Raw genomic sequence first — 17,547 nt, 5'->3', positions numbered from 1 at the left:
GCAGTGCAGTCATCTGCTCAGAGCTGCTGTTTAACTGTGATCAACAAAACAAATGTGAGTCAGCGTCCGTTCACAGAGCTCCCTTTATTTATCTGAAATGCTAAGCTACGTTACATAAATACACCATCTTTGTACAAACGTTCAGCAGACAGGAAGGACGAGAGTAGTGTGAGGAGGGGCTGAGAGGTGTTTGAGGAGCGTGGGAAACTTGAGCTGCGGCTCAGGCGGACGTGTCGAACAGCTTTTCGATCATCTCCTCCACCTCCTCCGGCCGATACTTGTGATACTTCTCAGGGTTCTTGGTGAAAGAGATGTTGGCACATCTGGATGAAACAGGAGAGAAACAGTCAGACCAGGAAGAGAAAAGGAGCGACAGAGGAGTCAGCAGCCTTCAGGAGCGTGAAGGAATTTTCCCTCTTCAGGCCTAAGATGTGACATGACAGACTGTCCACAGATGGCTGAGACAGTGCAGCCATCCCCGTCTCCAAGGATACCAAGGCCGAGACATTTCACTGAACGCCAACACAAAGACACCAGAGCTGCAGCAGCCACCTCTCAGGTGGAGCGACACACAGCATGCCGGCGCCCCCTGCAGCCTTTTTCCAGCAACCACAGCCACACACTTCACTCCAGCCGGGGGTCAACTGCCCCCCCCAGGGGTCACATCTGCCTGCCTCAGTCAGGGCCCTGACATCAGGATGCCAGCGCCCCCATCTGTCCATTTCCAGCAACTACAGCAGCCAGCTTTAGGTTGTGCTTTGATACTGGAATGACGGCCCTTACCCAACACAGCAGCCTACCACAGCCGGGGCCCCCGGCTCCAGGACATCAGGGGCCACAGCGTGGGCCCCCGGCTCCAGGACATCAGGGGCCACAGCGTGGGCCCCTGGCTCCAGGACATCAGGGGCCACAGCGTGGGCCCCCGGCTCCAGGACATCAGGGGCCACAGCGTGGGCCCCCGGCTCCAGGTCCTTCCGTGTCCCAGCCTCGACAGACACCAGCACGCAGCTCTTGCAGCAGCGACTTCCTTTGTTAATTGAGTTTGTTCTTCCTTTAAAACTGATTCCAGGCCAGCGGACGGACGACTGTCAGCTTCCTCTGGCTGCAGCTCATCCTCTGTTCCTCTCCGGCTCCCAGCGGCCCACACAAACAGATTAGAGACGGTGGTGATCATAGATCTCGTTATGTCTTCTCTTCATCGACCACAGACTTCTTGAAGGACCTGAAGAGCACTTCCACCTATCAGGGACGTTTAGCTTCAGCTGACTCACCCTCATGACCTCCACCTGTGCACCCAATCCCACGTCACTTCCCCCACTCTTTTTAAAATCTATCCCATAATAGCTGCACCCACTCTGTGGGGTAAGTCCACCCTTCATGCTGTTCATGCACCACCTAACCTGACTGCAGCTCGTGTTCCCTTCACTTCAACACCATCACTGACTTCTCTCTGCAGACGTTCACTAGCTTGGCCCCTCCTACAGACCCCTCCTGCTGACCCCTCCTGCTGACCCCTGACCCAGAACTCCGTCATTGCACAGCCGTGCTGGGTGGAAATGTCCGTTTGCATTTTCTTTTGATGTTCTGTCAGTTTGTGCTGCAGTGAGATGGAAACGAGCTCGCTGGCGCTTTCACACCTGCAGCTTGATGCCTGTAAGTTCAGGTTCTGGTTCGTCATCACAGAAAAAACCAACAGGTCAATGTGCACCTTCACGCTCCTGATGCTTACATTTAGTGTTTGGAGCTTTATTAGATCGACCACGTCATGAATAATGAGTGACAGGCAGAGGCCACAAGAAAACTATGTCATGTAATAAAAGTCCCTTTAGGACACCATCCACTGAGGACACACGTCAAACTCTGACTGTGCATCTCCACCAGCATCAGGCTCACCTGTGCAGGAAGGCCCGGTACGCATCAGACACCACCTTCTTCTGACTCTGGCGGATGAAGTCTCGCTGCTCTTTGTCCGGGATGGCCCAGCCCTTCTGGGTCTTACACAGCTCCTCCAGGCCGTCGTTAAAACCCTGAGAGGAAAAGAGGTCAGACCTGCAGAGAGCCACGGTGTGTCCTTTCATGTTCAGCTGCCACAGTTTGACCTCTGACCTCACCTTGAATTTGTCTTTTATCACCTGTCGCTCTTTGTCTTTAAGCTGAGGAAGAAAAAACTTCAGTTACAAAGTGAGTTTGAAGCAAAGACACATTCAGGGCTGAAAGCTTTCTTTGGATTTCATACAGAATCTCTACAGAGCGAGCAGGTCAGCACGGACACTTTAACCATGTGTCCAACCCGAGGCCCGTGGGCCGAATCCAGGCCGCCACCTCATTTTAGGATTTATGCCTGAATGTCAACTACATCTCCCATAATGCATGTTGATTCTGTGACCTCTGAAATGACGCCATCCTGCCACTAGAGGGCAGCGTTTTCGTATCTACAGTTTAGATTTTTGTTAGTGCTGTCAGGCGATTAAAAAAATTAATCTAATTAATTACAGGATTTGTAATTAATTAATCTAATTAATCGCATTTTAATCTCATATCTGCTAAAGGTCCCCAAATAAAGAATTTGAATTCTAGGACATTACAATTCACTGACATTCACATTACAGCTGGTGAATTCTTTTCATCACTGTAGTTCTTGACGGTAGCTGGAAATTAGAGTCAGATGACGCTATCTGAAACGCCTTTTAGGCCCTCGTCTGCCACGATTGAAATCGGCCTGCAATCAGCAGCAGCCCACTTTGCGATTGAGTTTGTCAGTTTTTCTGTCGTGGCTTTGCTCATTCGTTTTCCTAACTCAGCAAGTGTGGGTTGGTGGAGTGAGCTCACGGTAGCACTAGCGGCACTAGCAGCAACTACATGTTTAGCGTGTAAATGATAATTCAGGCTGGAGCTGCTACGGTGAGAGGAAAAGTCTTTTTTACACAAGGTACAAATCACTGCGTTCTTGTTAATAGTCCCGTCTTTGTAAACTTGCTGTTCAAAGGTCCAAGTAGGCTCGCCTCGCTCTCCGCTGTCGCATCCACGTCTGTTGTCACCCTGCTTTTGACTAGTAGCGCAGGTAGGATGCGACCTCACTGCAGCCTACAGGTCACTCAAAGGGCCAAATTTAAAATGCTTGCGCATTGACTTGCCACTCATGATGAATTGCGTTAATTTTTATAGCGCGTTAATTTGCAGCGTAATTAATTAATCTAATTAACGCGTTACACTGACAGCCCTAATTTTTGTATTTTTTTCCTCTCTGTCTCTTCACACATCTGCTGCTGCCTGGAGCTCATTCATAAAGTGCTCTCTGATAATGGAGGTCTGATCCGTCACGTTCTCTGATCTGCTCTGAATGTAAGAACTCGTGTTTGATGATCTTTGATTGATCAGTGATGTCTGTTTCTTAACCTGATAAAGAGATTCATGTTATAATAACAACGAGCTTACACACATTTTTACATTTATGTAACTGCATGGACAATATCTGAATAAATAATGATCAAATGCAGAGTCATCGAACAGTGTGTGAGGTTACAAAGTGTTCTCAGAGGTGAGTGCTGGTCTGGGATCAGCCTGCAGGAGGCTCACTGGCTCGCCGGGCCACTGCTGAACTGACACAGGATCAGTTTTTCTCACACAGACGTGTTAAAGCTGACACGTGCTCCAAAGCGCTCGTTTCTCCCACTGAAAGGTAATAAAGTTCTGACCTTGGTTCCGGGCTGGAAGACGGGCATGTTCCTGTCGGTCAGGTGCTCCAAGACTTTCAACCAGCTGCGTCAGAAAGAGACAAACGGTGAAGACGAGCGTGAAGACGAGCGGTGAGCGACGCACACGAGACATGAAGCTGCTTCTCAACTCGCTCACCTGCTCTTGTACATGTAGATCTGCTGCTCTATCAGCTCTCTGTAGGAACTCTCTGCTTTCTTCTGCGTCACAGTGACCAGCTGGATCAGCTCAGACCTGAAGACCAGGACACGTTCAGAGTACAAATACTGTGATACAAGTACACACCCTGCAGTCCTACTGATGTAAACGTACTCCTTATGCAGAATGATAAAGATCATATGACTGAACTGTGATCACTGATGCGTTCATGGACCACACAATAACAACGAGGTGTTTGCTTTTGTCTCGTGGCCCCCACGGCTCTGAACCTCCTCCTTTACACCCTGCTGGTGTCTGCTCAGATGACCCACGTCAGCCCCTGAAGGTGGAGGATGGACAGAGGACAGAGGGACACTCACTTCTCCAGAGACTTGAGGATGTAGTTGTAGTTGTTGTGCAGGAAAATGGCGCTCAGAGCCGGATCCTCGTACACTTTGGATTTACTGAGCAGGTTCAGCTGCAGGTTCCCCAGAACTTTACCTGGGGGGGGGGGGCAGAGAGAGGTGTGTCAGTTTCCAGAGCAGAGCTGGACACGTCCCTGTCTGTGTGTATGTCTGTCTCTCTGTCTCTCTCTCTCTGTCTGTCCATCTGTCTCTCTGTCTCTCTGCCTGTCTGTTTCTCTGCCTGTCCGTCTCTCTGTCCATCTCTCTGCCTGTCCATCTCTCTGCCTGTCTGTCTCTCTGCCTGTCTGTCTCTCTCTCTGTCTCTCTGCCTGTCTGTCTCTCTGCCTGTCTGTCTCTCTCTCTGTCTCTCTGCCTGTCTGTCTCTCACTGTCTCTCTGCCTGTCTGTCTCTCTCTCTGTCTCTCTGCCTGTCTGTCTCTCTGCCTGTCTGTCTCTCTCTCTGTCCGTCTCTCTGTCTCCCTCTGTACTCACAGATGTAGGTGCTGAGGAGTCGTTTGTTGAACTCGGAGGTGTAGCTGCTCGCTGATGAACTCGTCTCTGCAGGAAACAAAGAAGGTCTCAGAACCAAAGACAACCTGAAATTCACTGAACTCAGTTTACGCTGCTGCGAGTAAAACTGCACTGATAAACAGAAGTACATCTACTGCATAATAACTGAAATACTTCAGACATAATGAGTACTTTTACTTCTCACACATGAAGACAATTTGCAGCAACAACCCTGATTCCAGAACAGTTTGGAGGCTGCTTAAACATCAATAAGCAGACTGTGATCAGCTGATCTGATCCTCTCTGACACAAACTGACCTGAGAACAGCTCAATATACAGTCAATATAATTAATGTTTCTCCTCATCAGCTTCACTGATATCTGTAAATATCTGCTGATTGTGAATCTGATGCAGCGACACGTTTCACAGACTGAAAGATGGAACGCTCCACAGGTAAACAGGCTGATTGGTTACAGGTGAGAGGATCGTGATTGGACAGAGGAGATTACTACATGAAATGACTGATTCTGGTTTTATTGGTGTTTTTCCACCTTTTTGGAATCAGGGTTGTGTATTTTCACCAAAGTACTGCTACTTTTACTTCAGTAACAGGTGGGAGTACTCCTCCCACCGCCGCTCAGCAGGGGCTCCACGCCGTCTTTGGCTTACCTCGGGGGTCTAAAGGTATATTGTAAGTGTCCCCCAGAACTAAAAGGCCGAGGAGGCAGAAGAGAAGAGAAAGAGGCACAAGTGCAAAAAGGTTAGAAAGATCTGTTAGTGCAGAGGAAGCAAACAGTCATCAGCCAGGCAGCGAGGAGGAGGAGGAGGAGGAGGAGGAGGAGGAAACAGCACAGGAGCTCACAGAATGAGTGAGTGAGGGGAGGACGGAGGAGACAGCGGTGTCAAACTGAGGAGCGTCAGTCCTCCTGCTTCAGTCTGAGTCTGGATTCATGACGAACACACGGGTCAGTCAGAGTGTTTGGACAGTTTTCAGCTTTCACACACACACACACACACACACACACACACACACACACACACACACACACACACACACACACACACACACACACACACACACACACACACACACACACACACACACACACACGAAGGCCTAATTACCATGGCAACAAACAGATACGGTCATTTCACCACATATGCAAATGTTGATCATCATTATTCATCCAAGCGAATTAAGAGTCTGTTTCCAGCCTCTCAGACGTTTTCTCGTGTTTTCATCCTTCAGATTTCTGTAAATTGAATATTTTGTGTTTTCTAATGTTGGACATAAAAACACGTTTGAAGACAGAACGTGGACTCTGTCTCTCTGTTTCTTCAGGTTTTACAGACGTGGATTCAGACCCGCCTATAGATCTAAAACCATGTGTTGAAATGAACGCAGCGTTCCTGAACGTGCCTCTGGATTTATTTCTGCTTTTGTTTTGTATGTGTTACTGTTGTTTACATGTTGTTTCACATGTCCTCTGATCTGATGTCCTCTGATCTGATGTCTAACCTTCACGCCTTCGTCTCATCGGTGTGTCGATAAAGACGACGAGCGTCCACTCTGAGGGACTTCCTGTCTAGAGTAAAAGCTTTGACCGTGTGTTGAGTCCTTCACTGTTCAACCTTCAATAGAGCTGAAAATCTGACCTTTGACCTTTGGTTTCATTAAAAAGCCAAAGAGCCGAAAGACCAAACACTGAGACAGAATCATGAATGTTAATGAGGGAAGCAGCATATTAGCAGCTAGCAGGACAGCAGGAGGTCTGAGCTAACGGAGCTAACGGGAGCTAACGGCTCGTCTACCTTGCGAGGCCAACATGGCTCCGGCCGTCTCGTGGAAGTCCAGCAGCTGCTGCAGGAACAGGATGGCCTGCGGGAGAGAGGTCAGCGTGAGCATCGCCTCAGCTTACTGCTTACACAGAGACGCTCGGCTCGCCGCTGTCGGCCGTCCCCCTGGACACCGCCCGTGTCCCCGGAGACGGACGAAGAGCGGAGCGTCGCGTCTGAAGTGCAGAGAGAGCAAACATCCAGAGCGGAGGAGAGCGAGCGTCGGCTTACGTTGCTGGTCAGCTCGTGGACCGTTCCATCTTTGGGCATGTTGTACTCTTTGTCAGGATCGTTCTGCGGTCAGAAGAGACAGAATTCAGCCAATCGCTCGCCAATGAACGAAGACTTCAATCAGTTTGAACGTGAGCGTGTTGCCTTGATGCTGTCTGCGAACTCCTCCAGAGCTTTGGCTCCGATCGTCTCCATCGACGTGATGAGCGTCGGCAGCTTGTTCTTGGTGCTCGCCGCCGTCCCCTGCAGACAGAGTCACACCAGTTCAGCTCAGAGCGTTTAACCAGAGGTGATTTAAGGCGTCTCAGAGGACACGAGAGGGACGAGGACCTGCAGCGTCGAGTCAAACTCGGACTTGTTCATCTTCAGGTGTCTCAGGATGGGGAAGATGGTGAGGACGGCCGAGTAGTCGTGACGCATGATGGCTCTGCGAGCGGCGGACACGATGTTGTCCCCCTCCAGCATCAGATTGTCCAGCGCCTCCTGTGGACAGAAGAGGGAACAGATTAAACACTATGGAGAGGACGCTCTGCTGCTGAGACAAGCTTGGACAGATGAAAACTTTAGTCAAACGCAGTCAGTGAGGCAGGCGACGTCTGACCTGAATGAGGGAGTCGAAGGTCTTCTTCTGGTGGTGCTCGGGGATGATCTCCGTCAGCAGGGCGTACTCGCTCTGCGCCAGCTTGACGAAGGCACTGATGCAGTGGATGTACGAGTCGATCTCGATGTCCAGGACGTCGTCTTTTCCTGAGGTGCACGGGGAAAACGGCGGTCAGCGGCTCTGATGTGGAGACAGACTGCGGCGCTGCGGCGGGAAGCCGAGCGGCAGCTCCACATTCACATGAAGGCAGCGACTGTTTGTGTGTTACAGGAAGTGAGGTGTGTTACAGGAAGTGGGGCGTTCATGTCTTATCAGCCTTCGGTTCCCCGCGTGTCCCCGTCACTCACCTGTGGAGGCCCCGTGCTTCTCAGTCAGGGCGTCGGACAGGTGTTTGACCCGCAGGTCGTGATCGTAACCTGGTGGGTGAGGTGGGGGCAGCAGACGGGCCTAGTCAACCACCGGGGGCGTGACTAGGCCGCAGGGAGGGAGGGGGGGCAGACCTGAACCAGGACCACCTGTACTGACCACCACCAAGCACCCAGCAGGGGGAGCACGTGCCCAGAGAGGTGTGTGTGTGTGTGTGTGTGTGTATGTGTGTGCGGGTGTTTGAAAAACGTCACAACAGCTTCTGATTGGCTGCAGCTCTTAAAGGTTCGTTTCATCCGTCTCAAAACACAAAACAATCTTCCTCTTTCCTACGTTTCCCAGAATGCTTCACTTCAATTCTCGAGGTCGAACAAACATCAATGTTAATATAAATCTGTCAAATCTTTGAGTTCAGCTGATTGAACAAAGCTGAAGATGAGACAAGCTCGTTATTGTCTCTCTGTCCTTAAATACTTCAAATACTGTTTAAACACTTAAAATACTGCGTTAAATACTTCAAATACTGTGTTTAAACACTTAAAATACTGCGTTAAATACTTCAAATACTGTGTTTAAACACTTAAAATACTGCATTAAATACTTCAAATACTGTGTTTAAACACTTAAAATACTGTGTTAAATACTTCTTTGAACAGCAGAAAGTGTTTCAGGATGTCTGCGTCTATCATTTTAAAGTCTGTCCTTGTGTTGGACCAGAAGACAAATGTCCTTTTCCCAGGATTTGATTGGACGTGCAGGATCTGAAAGCTGCTGTGACGTCAGATTTATGTCTGTTCATCTGAATGAGAAACAACATGGAAGCACAACACAAGTGAGACGGACACACTGAGCGAGGGGGGGGGCAGACACCGAAGAGGAGGAGACTGAGGTGCGTTACCTTCCAAAGGAGTGAGGTTAGAGCCCCCCTTTTTCCCATCCAGCCCATGCTGTGAGTACTGTTTCAGAAGGTTCTGAGCCTTGCGAATGGTCCCTGGTCCCATAAACACAGAGACAGAGTCCAGAGGAGGGGGGGCAGCGAGGTCCAGACAGCCAAGAAACAGAAGAAGAAGAAGAGGAAGAAGAAGAAGAAGAAGGGAGAGCTAGGAAGTGAGTGACCAAACACAGAAACCACCACCGAGACAGGCAGCAGGGGTTTAATGTGGGGGGGGGGGGGGCACAGCCTAGCACCACAACTACATGACAGGAAGACCAGGTGAGACAGAGCGAGCACAGGTACATCATGAGGACACAGCGGGACGCGTGTGCTCGAGGACACGGCGCCGGGGTCAAGAGCAGAATGGACAGGTTAATCACATGACACATGACAGCCATCAGTTCAAACATCATCATGAACATCAGCAGAACGTTTCACGCTCACACGCCGTCCTCTGATTGGTTAGTGGGTTAGTAACACGACGCACACGCAAAGCTGCATTCAATGATTTCACTTTTTAAAAATCCAAACAAGCTGCAAACGCTGTCGCTGCTGATGGCTAACAGCTAACGGCTAACAAACCTGCAGCAAGCACAGAGCAACGCCATCATCCCATTGGAGGGCCAATCAGCTGTGGTTTGTGACCTCAGCACTGTGGACCATGACCAGGCAGGCGTCTCACAGCTGAGTCGCCTGCAGAAACTCTTTAAGTACATCCCATCATTGCAAGCATCTGCACAAGCACCAACACACCTTTGAAACACACCTGAGAACCACGAGACTGAACCACAGACGAGGTGCTGAGCTCACAAATGAGATCTTCAGCTGAACGCTAACTGAGGCTAGCAGGTGGCTAACAGAAGGCTAACCCGGCTAAAAACCGCAGACAGGAAATGTTCAACAAAACCAAAACTAGGAGCTAAAAGAGGCTAAAAAGCTCCAAAACTCTTCCATCGTTAACACAAAAACTATACTGATTAGTGCAGCTTCGTCCCACATCGTCCTCATCGTCCTCTTAAAACCCTAAATCATCCCCTGAAAGTGACTCTTGAGCAGCAGCGACAGCAGCAGTGAGCGCAGGTCCACCGACTGGATCAGTGTGAAAGGCTGTGGTTGACCAACCAGATAATCAGCTGTTTAATGGCACGCACACACACACACACACACACACACACTGCACAGCTAACACAAACACTGACGAACTGCAGCCTCTAGTTTCATGGCGGCAAACTGCTGCCGACGCCGTGACGGCACAGGTGTTCCTAATAAAGTGGACACTGGGTGTTAATATTTTGTCCCTCTGATTGGAACCTGAACGTCTCTCTGGGGTTTTGGACCGCAGTGAAACTAGAGGTCCACACCTGCGACGTCTCTCCACAAACACTGATCCTCGCCACTAAACAAACTCATGCTGCCTCTGATTGGCCGTGAAATGTGGCGTCCGGCGGACAGAAGCAAGCACGAGGAGGCGCACACTGAAGCGTGTTTTTACCTGGGATGTAGACTGTCGGCGCAACATTGGGATTATAAAAGAGGAAAGGATGAAGGATTAGTCAGAGCCGACCGTAAAATCACAGTTTGGTTTGGCTCTACGGGACAATCGGGGGGACGGAGGAGGACAGGGGGACGGAGGAGGACACTGGAGACAGAACAACGTGGCTGGATGGAAATCAAACAGTGAGGAGAAGATGAGGAGCTCAATCATAGATATGCACGATCAGGATCTTCTGTTAGACTAATCAATGAGTGTGATTACGGGCTGAAGGCGGCCGATCGGGCTCGCCGGAGGGGGCGTGGCTGCTGCTGACCTGGTCTCTTGGGAGCCTTTTTGGTGGGCGTGTCCTTGCGTTTGGTTTGGACGGCGGGCGAGTAGAGGATCCCGGAGGAGGCGCTGTTCTTACGGAAGTGATCCTTCAGGCCTTTAATGGAGCGATCCAGCTGGTTGGACCTGATCTGGAAGTAGACGTTCATGAAATCTGCAGAAGAAGAGAAAAACGTGAAACGCGAGGCTGCTGCAGCCCACAGGTCCCTGAACCCCCCCCCCCCCGCTGAACCATCAAAATGAAGTCGTACCCTGGTTGCGTCCGTACTCCACCAGCCAGCCGGCGATGCAGATGATGTCCTGCAGCACGGCCTCGGGCAGGTGCTCCAGCACCACCTCCTCCTGGACCTCCAGCTCCTCGTCCACGCTGATGGCGTCCAGGATGAGGATGGGGGGGACGGGTTTGCTGTAGCGGGTCAGGAGGCTGCGGAACTCGGCCTCCAGCAGCTCTTTGCCCTTCTCGAAGCGCGCTTTCTGCAGAGAAGCACCGACATGACGTTTTTAAAGACTGCGGACTGAGACATAAACGTCAAAGAAACAGTTTGACACTTCAGGACGACGCTGAGTTTCTTTGTTGGACACAGAGACAGACGCTGACACCGTACCACCGTGTTGAGTTCGGGGCTGTCGGGGTTGTTGTCTTGAAAATATTCCACAGCTTTCTGAATCTTTGCGATACAAGCAAGATACTCGTCGAGGCGTCCCGTCGGCCTGAAACACAAACAGCCAACATCACACACGTGCAGCCTTTTCACACCTGCTGAGTCCACAGACACCTGGCCGGAGCCTCACCCCTCCCTGATGATCCGGTCCGTGTCTTTGGCCACGTGGTAGTAGCTGATGACATGGTCCATGCAGGACAGAGTCTTGTCCACGTTCTCCTGCAGACGCTGCAGATTCTCCGTCTGTTTGTGGACCGGGATGATGGAGTTCTCCAGCTGCATCAGGCGGCTCTCGAACGACGACAGGATGGACACCTTTCAGGGCGAGAGCGACATCAGCACAGGAAGAGGACATGGACGCCACGGGAAGACTTTCACAATAAGAAAGAATGAAGACACACCGCAGCGTCTCATCTCTGTTTTCTCAGCATATATTAAGAAAATGGGTGTGGACTCTGTTTTCTGGGGTGGAGTTTGGAAATCTGAGGATCAGAAACTGAACTTAGACTCAAACCCACAATTCAGAAACCTGAAATTCGTCTTCTGTTCTTGAAAAAGGTGTGACTTCACTTCTTTTTTGCTGCCAGACCACATGAGACCAGGTCAAGCTAAAATGTGTTGTACTCAGACTCGATAAACTGCCAGTTTCAGGTAGCGGAATCAATATTTTATCAGTATAAACAGAAGAAGAGTGATTTCACACAAATGAATTAAGGTGTTTTTGGTGTCTGTGTGCGTGCGTGCGCGCGCACCATGCCCTTGGTCAGCTGATCACTCTTCTCCAGGTTTTCCCGGATGAATGACAGCGTCTCTTGTTCCTGTAACATCACACAGAAAAGCATTGAGTCACTTCTGTCAGCAGGAAGACACATTTGATCGATCAATAAATCAGAATTTAAGCAGCACGTGAGGCCCGTTTGATGAGTGTTTCCCTGAAAGGCTCCTTGTGATGCTTCCGTCCTCAGAAATGTCTGACCTGCTTCAGCTTCTCCTCTATCTCCCGCTTCCTGGCGGACGCATCCTCGGTCGGAATCATCCTGGAGGTAATTCCCATCGACGGACGCTCACCTGTGAGTTCAAACGGGTTAACGAACCGGATTAAATCATAAAAAAACAACCAGGACGACCCGCAGCTCTTGTGGAGATACGTAAAGTAACGATGTCAAGCTAAGCAGGAGAGCTGTTATAGTGCAGAGTTTCCGGTAAGCGCTTCAAAGTAAAACACCGCGCTGTCGAATCTCATTCCACTACTTCATTAATTACTGGCAAACCAAACTCAAAATAATTGGAATTAATTACCCACCAGCTGGTCTCCTCCTTCAACAGGTCGCGTTTTAATGAGTGTAAAACTAGTTTGTCGAATGCAGTTAACTTATACTTACGAATTCTGAGCAAATTCAACATTTTTCAGCGTTTAATAATCATAATCCTTCAGCGCTTGTGTTTGTTACGTGTCCAAATGTATCTCTAAATACAACGCTGAACAAATGAAAATCCTTTTGCGCATCATGAACTGGCTTTATTTTGAAAGTACAATCTGCCAGGTTCCAATACGTACGCGAACATGACGAGCTCAAGATGAGGCTTCACTTCCGGGTCCGTCTGCTGATTCTGGGAGTGTTTGGAACAAAACTGAGGCCATGTTTGTTGTGTTTTGTTGTTCTTAGTCCAGTCAACGTTAAATCATTGCGACGTTTGAGCTTCTTATTTTATAAGTTTCTGTAAAATACTGCGAAATCTGTCACACCGAGAACCGTCAGCACGGTACATGCAATGACCCAAACGAACCGCCGGGGGTCGCTGCTGTGTGCTGAAGGACCAAAACATACAGTTAAACACGAACAGAACAAAGTGTTCACACGTAAATAATCGCGAGGACGAAATGATAGAAAATAAACAGTGAAACAATAAAATGTTTAAATTAAATGTCTGTTGGCTCGTCTTATTTTCACAGTAACAGTTCACTGCAGGTCATTTCATTTCAATCCAGCACAAAAAGAAAAATTAAAAAACAAAACTTTCTGTCAGTTTGTTCAATCAGATCAAAGCAACAGCCAATCAGATAACTCAGTTTGTCTCGACTGACAAACACTTTTTCACCTCAAAGAAACAAAACGGTTATTTGGAAAAACGCAGCTGTGACATAAAAAAAGAAAATTAAAAAAACTGAATGAAACAAAAATGACCTGTGACAGTTCATGTTTATTCTGAATGTTGTTTGTATTTATTCATGTTTTTTTCATCATGGCTTACTGAGTTCAGACACGTTGCATCTCCACAGTAAAAATCTTCTCCTCAAACCAACAACGAAGAGAACCAATCAGATTCAGCCTGTACATTTCACACAAGTCGTTCAGTAAATAAAAACATTCACATGAATGAAAACAACCAGACTGTTCGGAAAAACGTTAGAAATGTATTAGCACAAAAGATGTTCCACATAGTTCTTTACATACATATTTACAGTTCTCCAGGAATACTTTACACTCGTACTTTACACTCGTACTTTACAACCTCGCACCAACTCGTGATTTACCTTTAGAGAGATTAAAGTTCAGAGGCATGAAAAGACAAACTAAAGACGTCGGGGAGCCGTGAGGACACATCAGACTTCAGTCACTTTAACATTTTAAGCCCTTCCACCTTTTCTAACTCTGCATTTAAGCTCCAGCGTCAGAGAAGTCTGAGGTTCCCTGTTGGACCTCTGACCTTTGACCTCTGTGAGGAAAACAAAATGAACACATGTTAAAAAGAAGAAAAGGAAAAACTGTTAGCTTCACTTCCTGCTGCGAAAAGGTTTCCACTCGCTAAAAGAATCTATATTCATAACAGCATTAAGAACAATGCAAACGTGTTAAAGTCGCAGAGCTGGACTCTACGATTCCTCTTCTTTGGACAGCGCCTGTGGACGAAACGCAGGACACGCGTCAGACTTCATGAATCAACGAACGGGACTTTCATTCAGTGTGTTTTAGTCAAAGTCACCTGTTTGAGGAACTGCCTTCCAAAATAATTTGTGGCCATATTCTTTAAGCTGGTCTTGCCTCCCACTTTACACCGCACATAACCGTAGAGGTTGGCCCCCTGCAGCACCACCCCCATGATCACTACAGGCTGAGAGGAGGAAGACGGTCAGTGAGCGCCGACAAGTCCACGACAAGACCAAAACCAGCAGAGAACAACACAACACACACACACACACACAGTCCTGCTGCCTGCATGTGGATTCATCCGCTGCTAAAAATAGTCCCAACAAACACTCTGTTTCCTCCTGTTTCTGTAAGTTACATTTGTTAAATTACTGAGTATTTTGAAAAATAAAACGGCGGATTTATGACTTATTTTTAGAGATTAACATCTTCATTAGAAACCAAATGTCTTGTTGTTCCACAGACATGGACACTAACATAACGATGGTCTTTTTGAGGGATTTGTTGACAATAAGTACAAAATAATCTTTAAAAACTGAGAACTTACCACCCATTTGATCTTAAAGGAAAAGAGGGTGCTGAAAGCAAAGATGACCCAGAGGACCGGGCAAACAATCAGTCCGAGCCAGAAGATTCGGGACTCGGAGTCTGACGCTTGTTGCTTCCCAGTGCCCTGAAATAAAAACAGGATATTCTCACAGCTGCAAATACTATAAAGCCTGCTGACAGTAAACACGTGCACTTATCGACCCCATACAGCACAAGAGGTCAGCGTCACGAGGTCAACATGTGGACAGAACAATCACCGTCACACCAAATCACACAAAACAACACGGATCGAGCGAAGGAGCGTCTCACCTTCCTCGACTCAAACACCCAATGGCTGCGTCCGTCATCATCCACCTGGTTCCACCACCTGAGGCCAACCATCAACCTCCCAGTGATGTTCTGGAAATACACATTTCATTTCAGGCCTTAAATTAACGAGAAGTCCTGTCGTTGACGAGAGAAGAAGAATGAAAAGTCGCACCTTCACCGTCCAGAAGTCACAGGAGAGCAGGAGGATTATTGTCACCATGCAGGCGATGAAACTTCTACTGAAAACCTCACAGAGCAGGTACACGAGGACGGCGGTGACTCTGAAGAAGAGGTGGAAGAAGGAGGCCAGCGGATGTCTGGGAACAGTGTCAACACGTCTCAGTTACACAGAGAAAGAAATAACTCTGTCCTGACCTATCTATTCTTCATTACAGACATCAGTCCAAAACCAAAACATATTCACTCTCACACATGACAAAGAAAAGCATCAGATGTTCACATTTAAAGCAGATATTAACTCAAGCGATGAAAGAAAGTCCACTGAACCCTGACACAGTTCAGACCAGCAGGCGGCGGTTTACTGACTTTATATTCGTCGTCTTGGACCTTTTCCCCGCATCTTCCTCCGCATCAAACAGGGACACGTCTTCATCATTGGTATCCTGAGGGATCAATAAGGAAGAGGCTAAACCCTTTGAGACTCAGGACACAAAAAGAGCTGAACTCTAGCCTCGTTTCTGTTCACATATGGACGATTCATGGCTCACATGAGCGTCACAGCATGTTTGAAGGAAGAATCTGTGCACTACTCAGAAGTACTACGCCACTTTACTACCAGTATTTTGTCCACAAAGTCATTTGATCAGTAAAATAAAACGTTTATTATAGTAGTGTACGAGCTGAACAGTGTATTTCATGCTACAACCTTCAGTTAGCCGCTGTTAGTTTTCTGTATTTAGCTATCTTACATATCGAAGCTGCTAACTACGCAAAGCTAAGTCTTTTGAACACGCCTGATTGCTTTAACTCAACACGACAACTAAACACACAACACTGCGATGTCAGGTTTCTCATCGGGAGTGTTGTCCTTTATCTAATGTGCCAGTTTAAACTTGTATTTGATGAATATCATGATGTGCACAGATGCTACGTAGCTAACGTTAGCCAGCGTTAGCCGACGCTGAAACAGCTGCTAGCTGACCGTAACTTGTTATGAGCCAAAAAGGATGAATTAGCTTAAACGAGGCGGGAAAACGCTGCTGTGGACGTTTATCAGAACAAAACTGAGCCATTATGTGGTTTTGAAAACGTAAAAGTTAACGCCGACTCTGTAGAAATAGCTACAAACGTTAGCATGCTAGCTCGCTGGCTAGCAACATTAGCACGACAGATGCTCACCTCAGCTGGGATCTACTTTTTATTAATGAGCTAAATTTTCGGCCGCTGTTAGTCTCATTAGATGACACGATAACAAACGGTTTCACATATTCTACACAGCAGATAAACGACAAACATTAAAAACTGTCACTTACGTCTGCTATCATTGTGAAATTCGAGCAGGCTCTTCCTGGTTACATGCTCAGTTGGAACACACGTCACTGTGTAAGCTGGTCAGGTGACCAAAACGTGCCACGTGGATGGTTACGTCATCGCAGTGGGTTTTAATTTTACGACTAATAAGTTTAATTCCGGAGCGTCAGCAGTGCAGTTACTACAGAATTCTTCCCACGAGTCGTGTTTTCACACTGTGTTTTATGGCAGTTTAAATTCTTCTATGATGTTTTCTAACTCTGCGGGTTTATGGATGTACTGACGCATACTTGCACACTTCAGTGTTCTTTAAGTCTTGGAAACGTTTGCTGTGCTTCATGCCAGCAGTTGGTTGTGTAGGAATGTGAAGCTGCTCATTCAAAGACTCAACCAGCGAGCACAGTTTGTAAAATGCTACTCAGTGGGAAAACATCTGGACACAATTTGTGCTTTTAAAACCCCTGTATGAAAGGTTTACATCCAACTTTCCACATTAATTTGTCCACAAAGCACATCACTGTGTGAGAGTGAGCTTTAGACAAAAGTGGAATCTTGCCACCAGTTTACTGTTTTACTGTCCACTGTCTACTTTACTGTTTCTCTGTCTGCTGTAGACAAAACGTCATGACAATAAACTCTACTCCGAACCTGCAAATCCAACAGCTCTTATATCAAGTTTCACTTCGGTGATAAGAGAATCAACTGAATTTAATCATTTCAGTCATCATTCTAATTCTCCCATTGTTGAGCAAAAGCCTTAAAGTTGCTTCTCAGTTAATCCACCCAGTTAATCTGGTCCATGTTAAAGATTATCCTGAAGACATTTTCCAAAGAAATCCCAGATCACAGACGTCCAAAGGATGATTTCAGTGAGTCGAGGTGGAGGGAGCGACTGAACTGTGAGGGAAACAGGCCTTTTGTGGCAAATGAAGATACAAATTTTTATTTGCATACAGAAAATATAGAAGACCTCAGAATTCACAGTGTGATGAGAAGTAACAACAGTCCCAAACGTACACGGGAGTATAAATATGAGCCTAAATATACACC

The 17,547-nt window shown here is 47.7% G+C and overlaps 2 protein-coding genes across 12 annotated transcripts; both read right to left on the bottom strand.

Moving 5' to 3' along the window:
* Positions 1–64: 64 nt before the first annotated feature.
* Positions 65–12,410, bottom strand: exoc7 (exocyst complex component 7). 11 transcript variants are annotated; one of them, XM_070990129.1, is made up of 21 exons: positions 12,195–12,410; positions 11,971–12,036; positions 11,349–11,533; positions 11,162–11,267; positions 10,808–11,030; positions 10,543–10,710; positions 10,227–10,238; positions 8,699–8,791; positions 7,782–7,850; positions 7,435–7,580; positions 7,164–7,316; positions 6,978–7,076; positions 6,834–6,896; positions 6,579–6,645; positions 4,748–4,813; positions 4,233–4,353; positions 3,853–3,948; positions 3,696–3,759; positions 2,112–2,153; positions 1,894–2,027; positions 67–323 (listed from the first exon to the last, which is right to left on the bottom strand). In XM_070990129.1, the coding sequence occupies exons 1-21, from the start codon at positions 12,270–12,272 to the stop codon at positions 221–223; spliced, it is 2,154 nt and encodes a 717-aa protein (XP_070846230.1). In that variant the 5' UTR covers positions 12,273–12,410; the 3' UTR covers positions 67–220. The 11 variants fall into 11 exon arrangements, with proteins under 11 accessions (XP_070846219.1, XP_070846230.1, XP_070846220.1 ...); XM_070990119.1 differs by lacking the exon at positions 7,782–7,850 and adding an exon at positions 5,436–5,474; XM_070990128.1 differs by lacking the exon at positions 10,227–10,238 and adding an exon at positions 5,436–5,474.
* Positions 12,411–13,614: 1,204 nt separating this feature from the next.
* Positions 13,615–16,576, bottom strand: tvp23b (trans-golgi network vesicle protein 23 homolog B (S. cerevisiae)). The gene is made up of 7 exons (XM_070990117.1): positions 16,500–16,576; positions 15,553–15,629; positions 15,179–15,323; positions 15,007–15,096; positions 14,696–14,821; positions 14,204–14,332; positions 13,615–14,120 (listed from the first exon to the last, which is right to left on the bottom strand). Exons 1-7 carry the CDS (start codon positions 16,509–16,511, stop codon positions 14,094–14,096), a joined length of 606 nt encoding a protein of 201 aa, XP_070846218.1. The 5' UTR covers positions 16,512–16,576; the 3' UTR covers positions 13,615–14,093.
* Between the last annotated feature and the right edge of the window lie 971 nt (positions 16,577–17,547).

Source organism: Chaetodon trifascialis, chromosome 21, assembly GCF_039877785.1.
Source record: "Chaetodon trifascialis isolate fChaTrf1 chromosome 21, fChaTrf1.hap1, whole genome shotgun sequence".
Taxonomy (NCBI): Eukaryota; Metazoa; Chordata; class Actinopteri; order Chaetodontiformes; family Chaetodontidae; genus Chaetodon; species Chaetodon trifascialis.
This window is presented reverse-complemented; position numbering and strand designations above follow the sequence as displayed.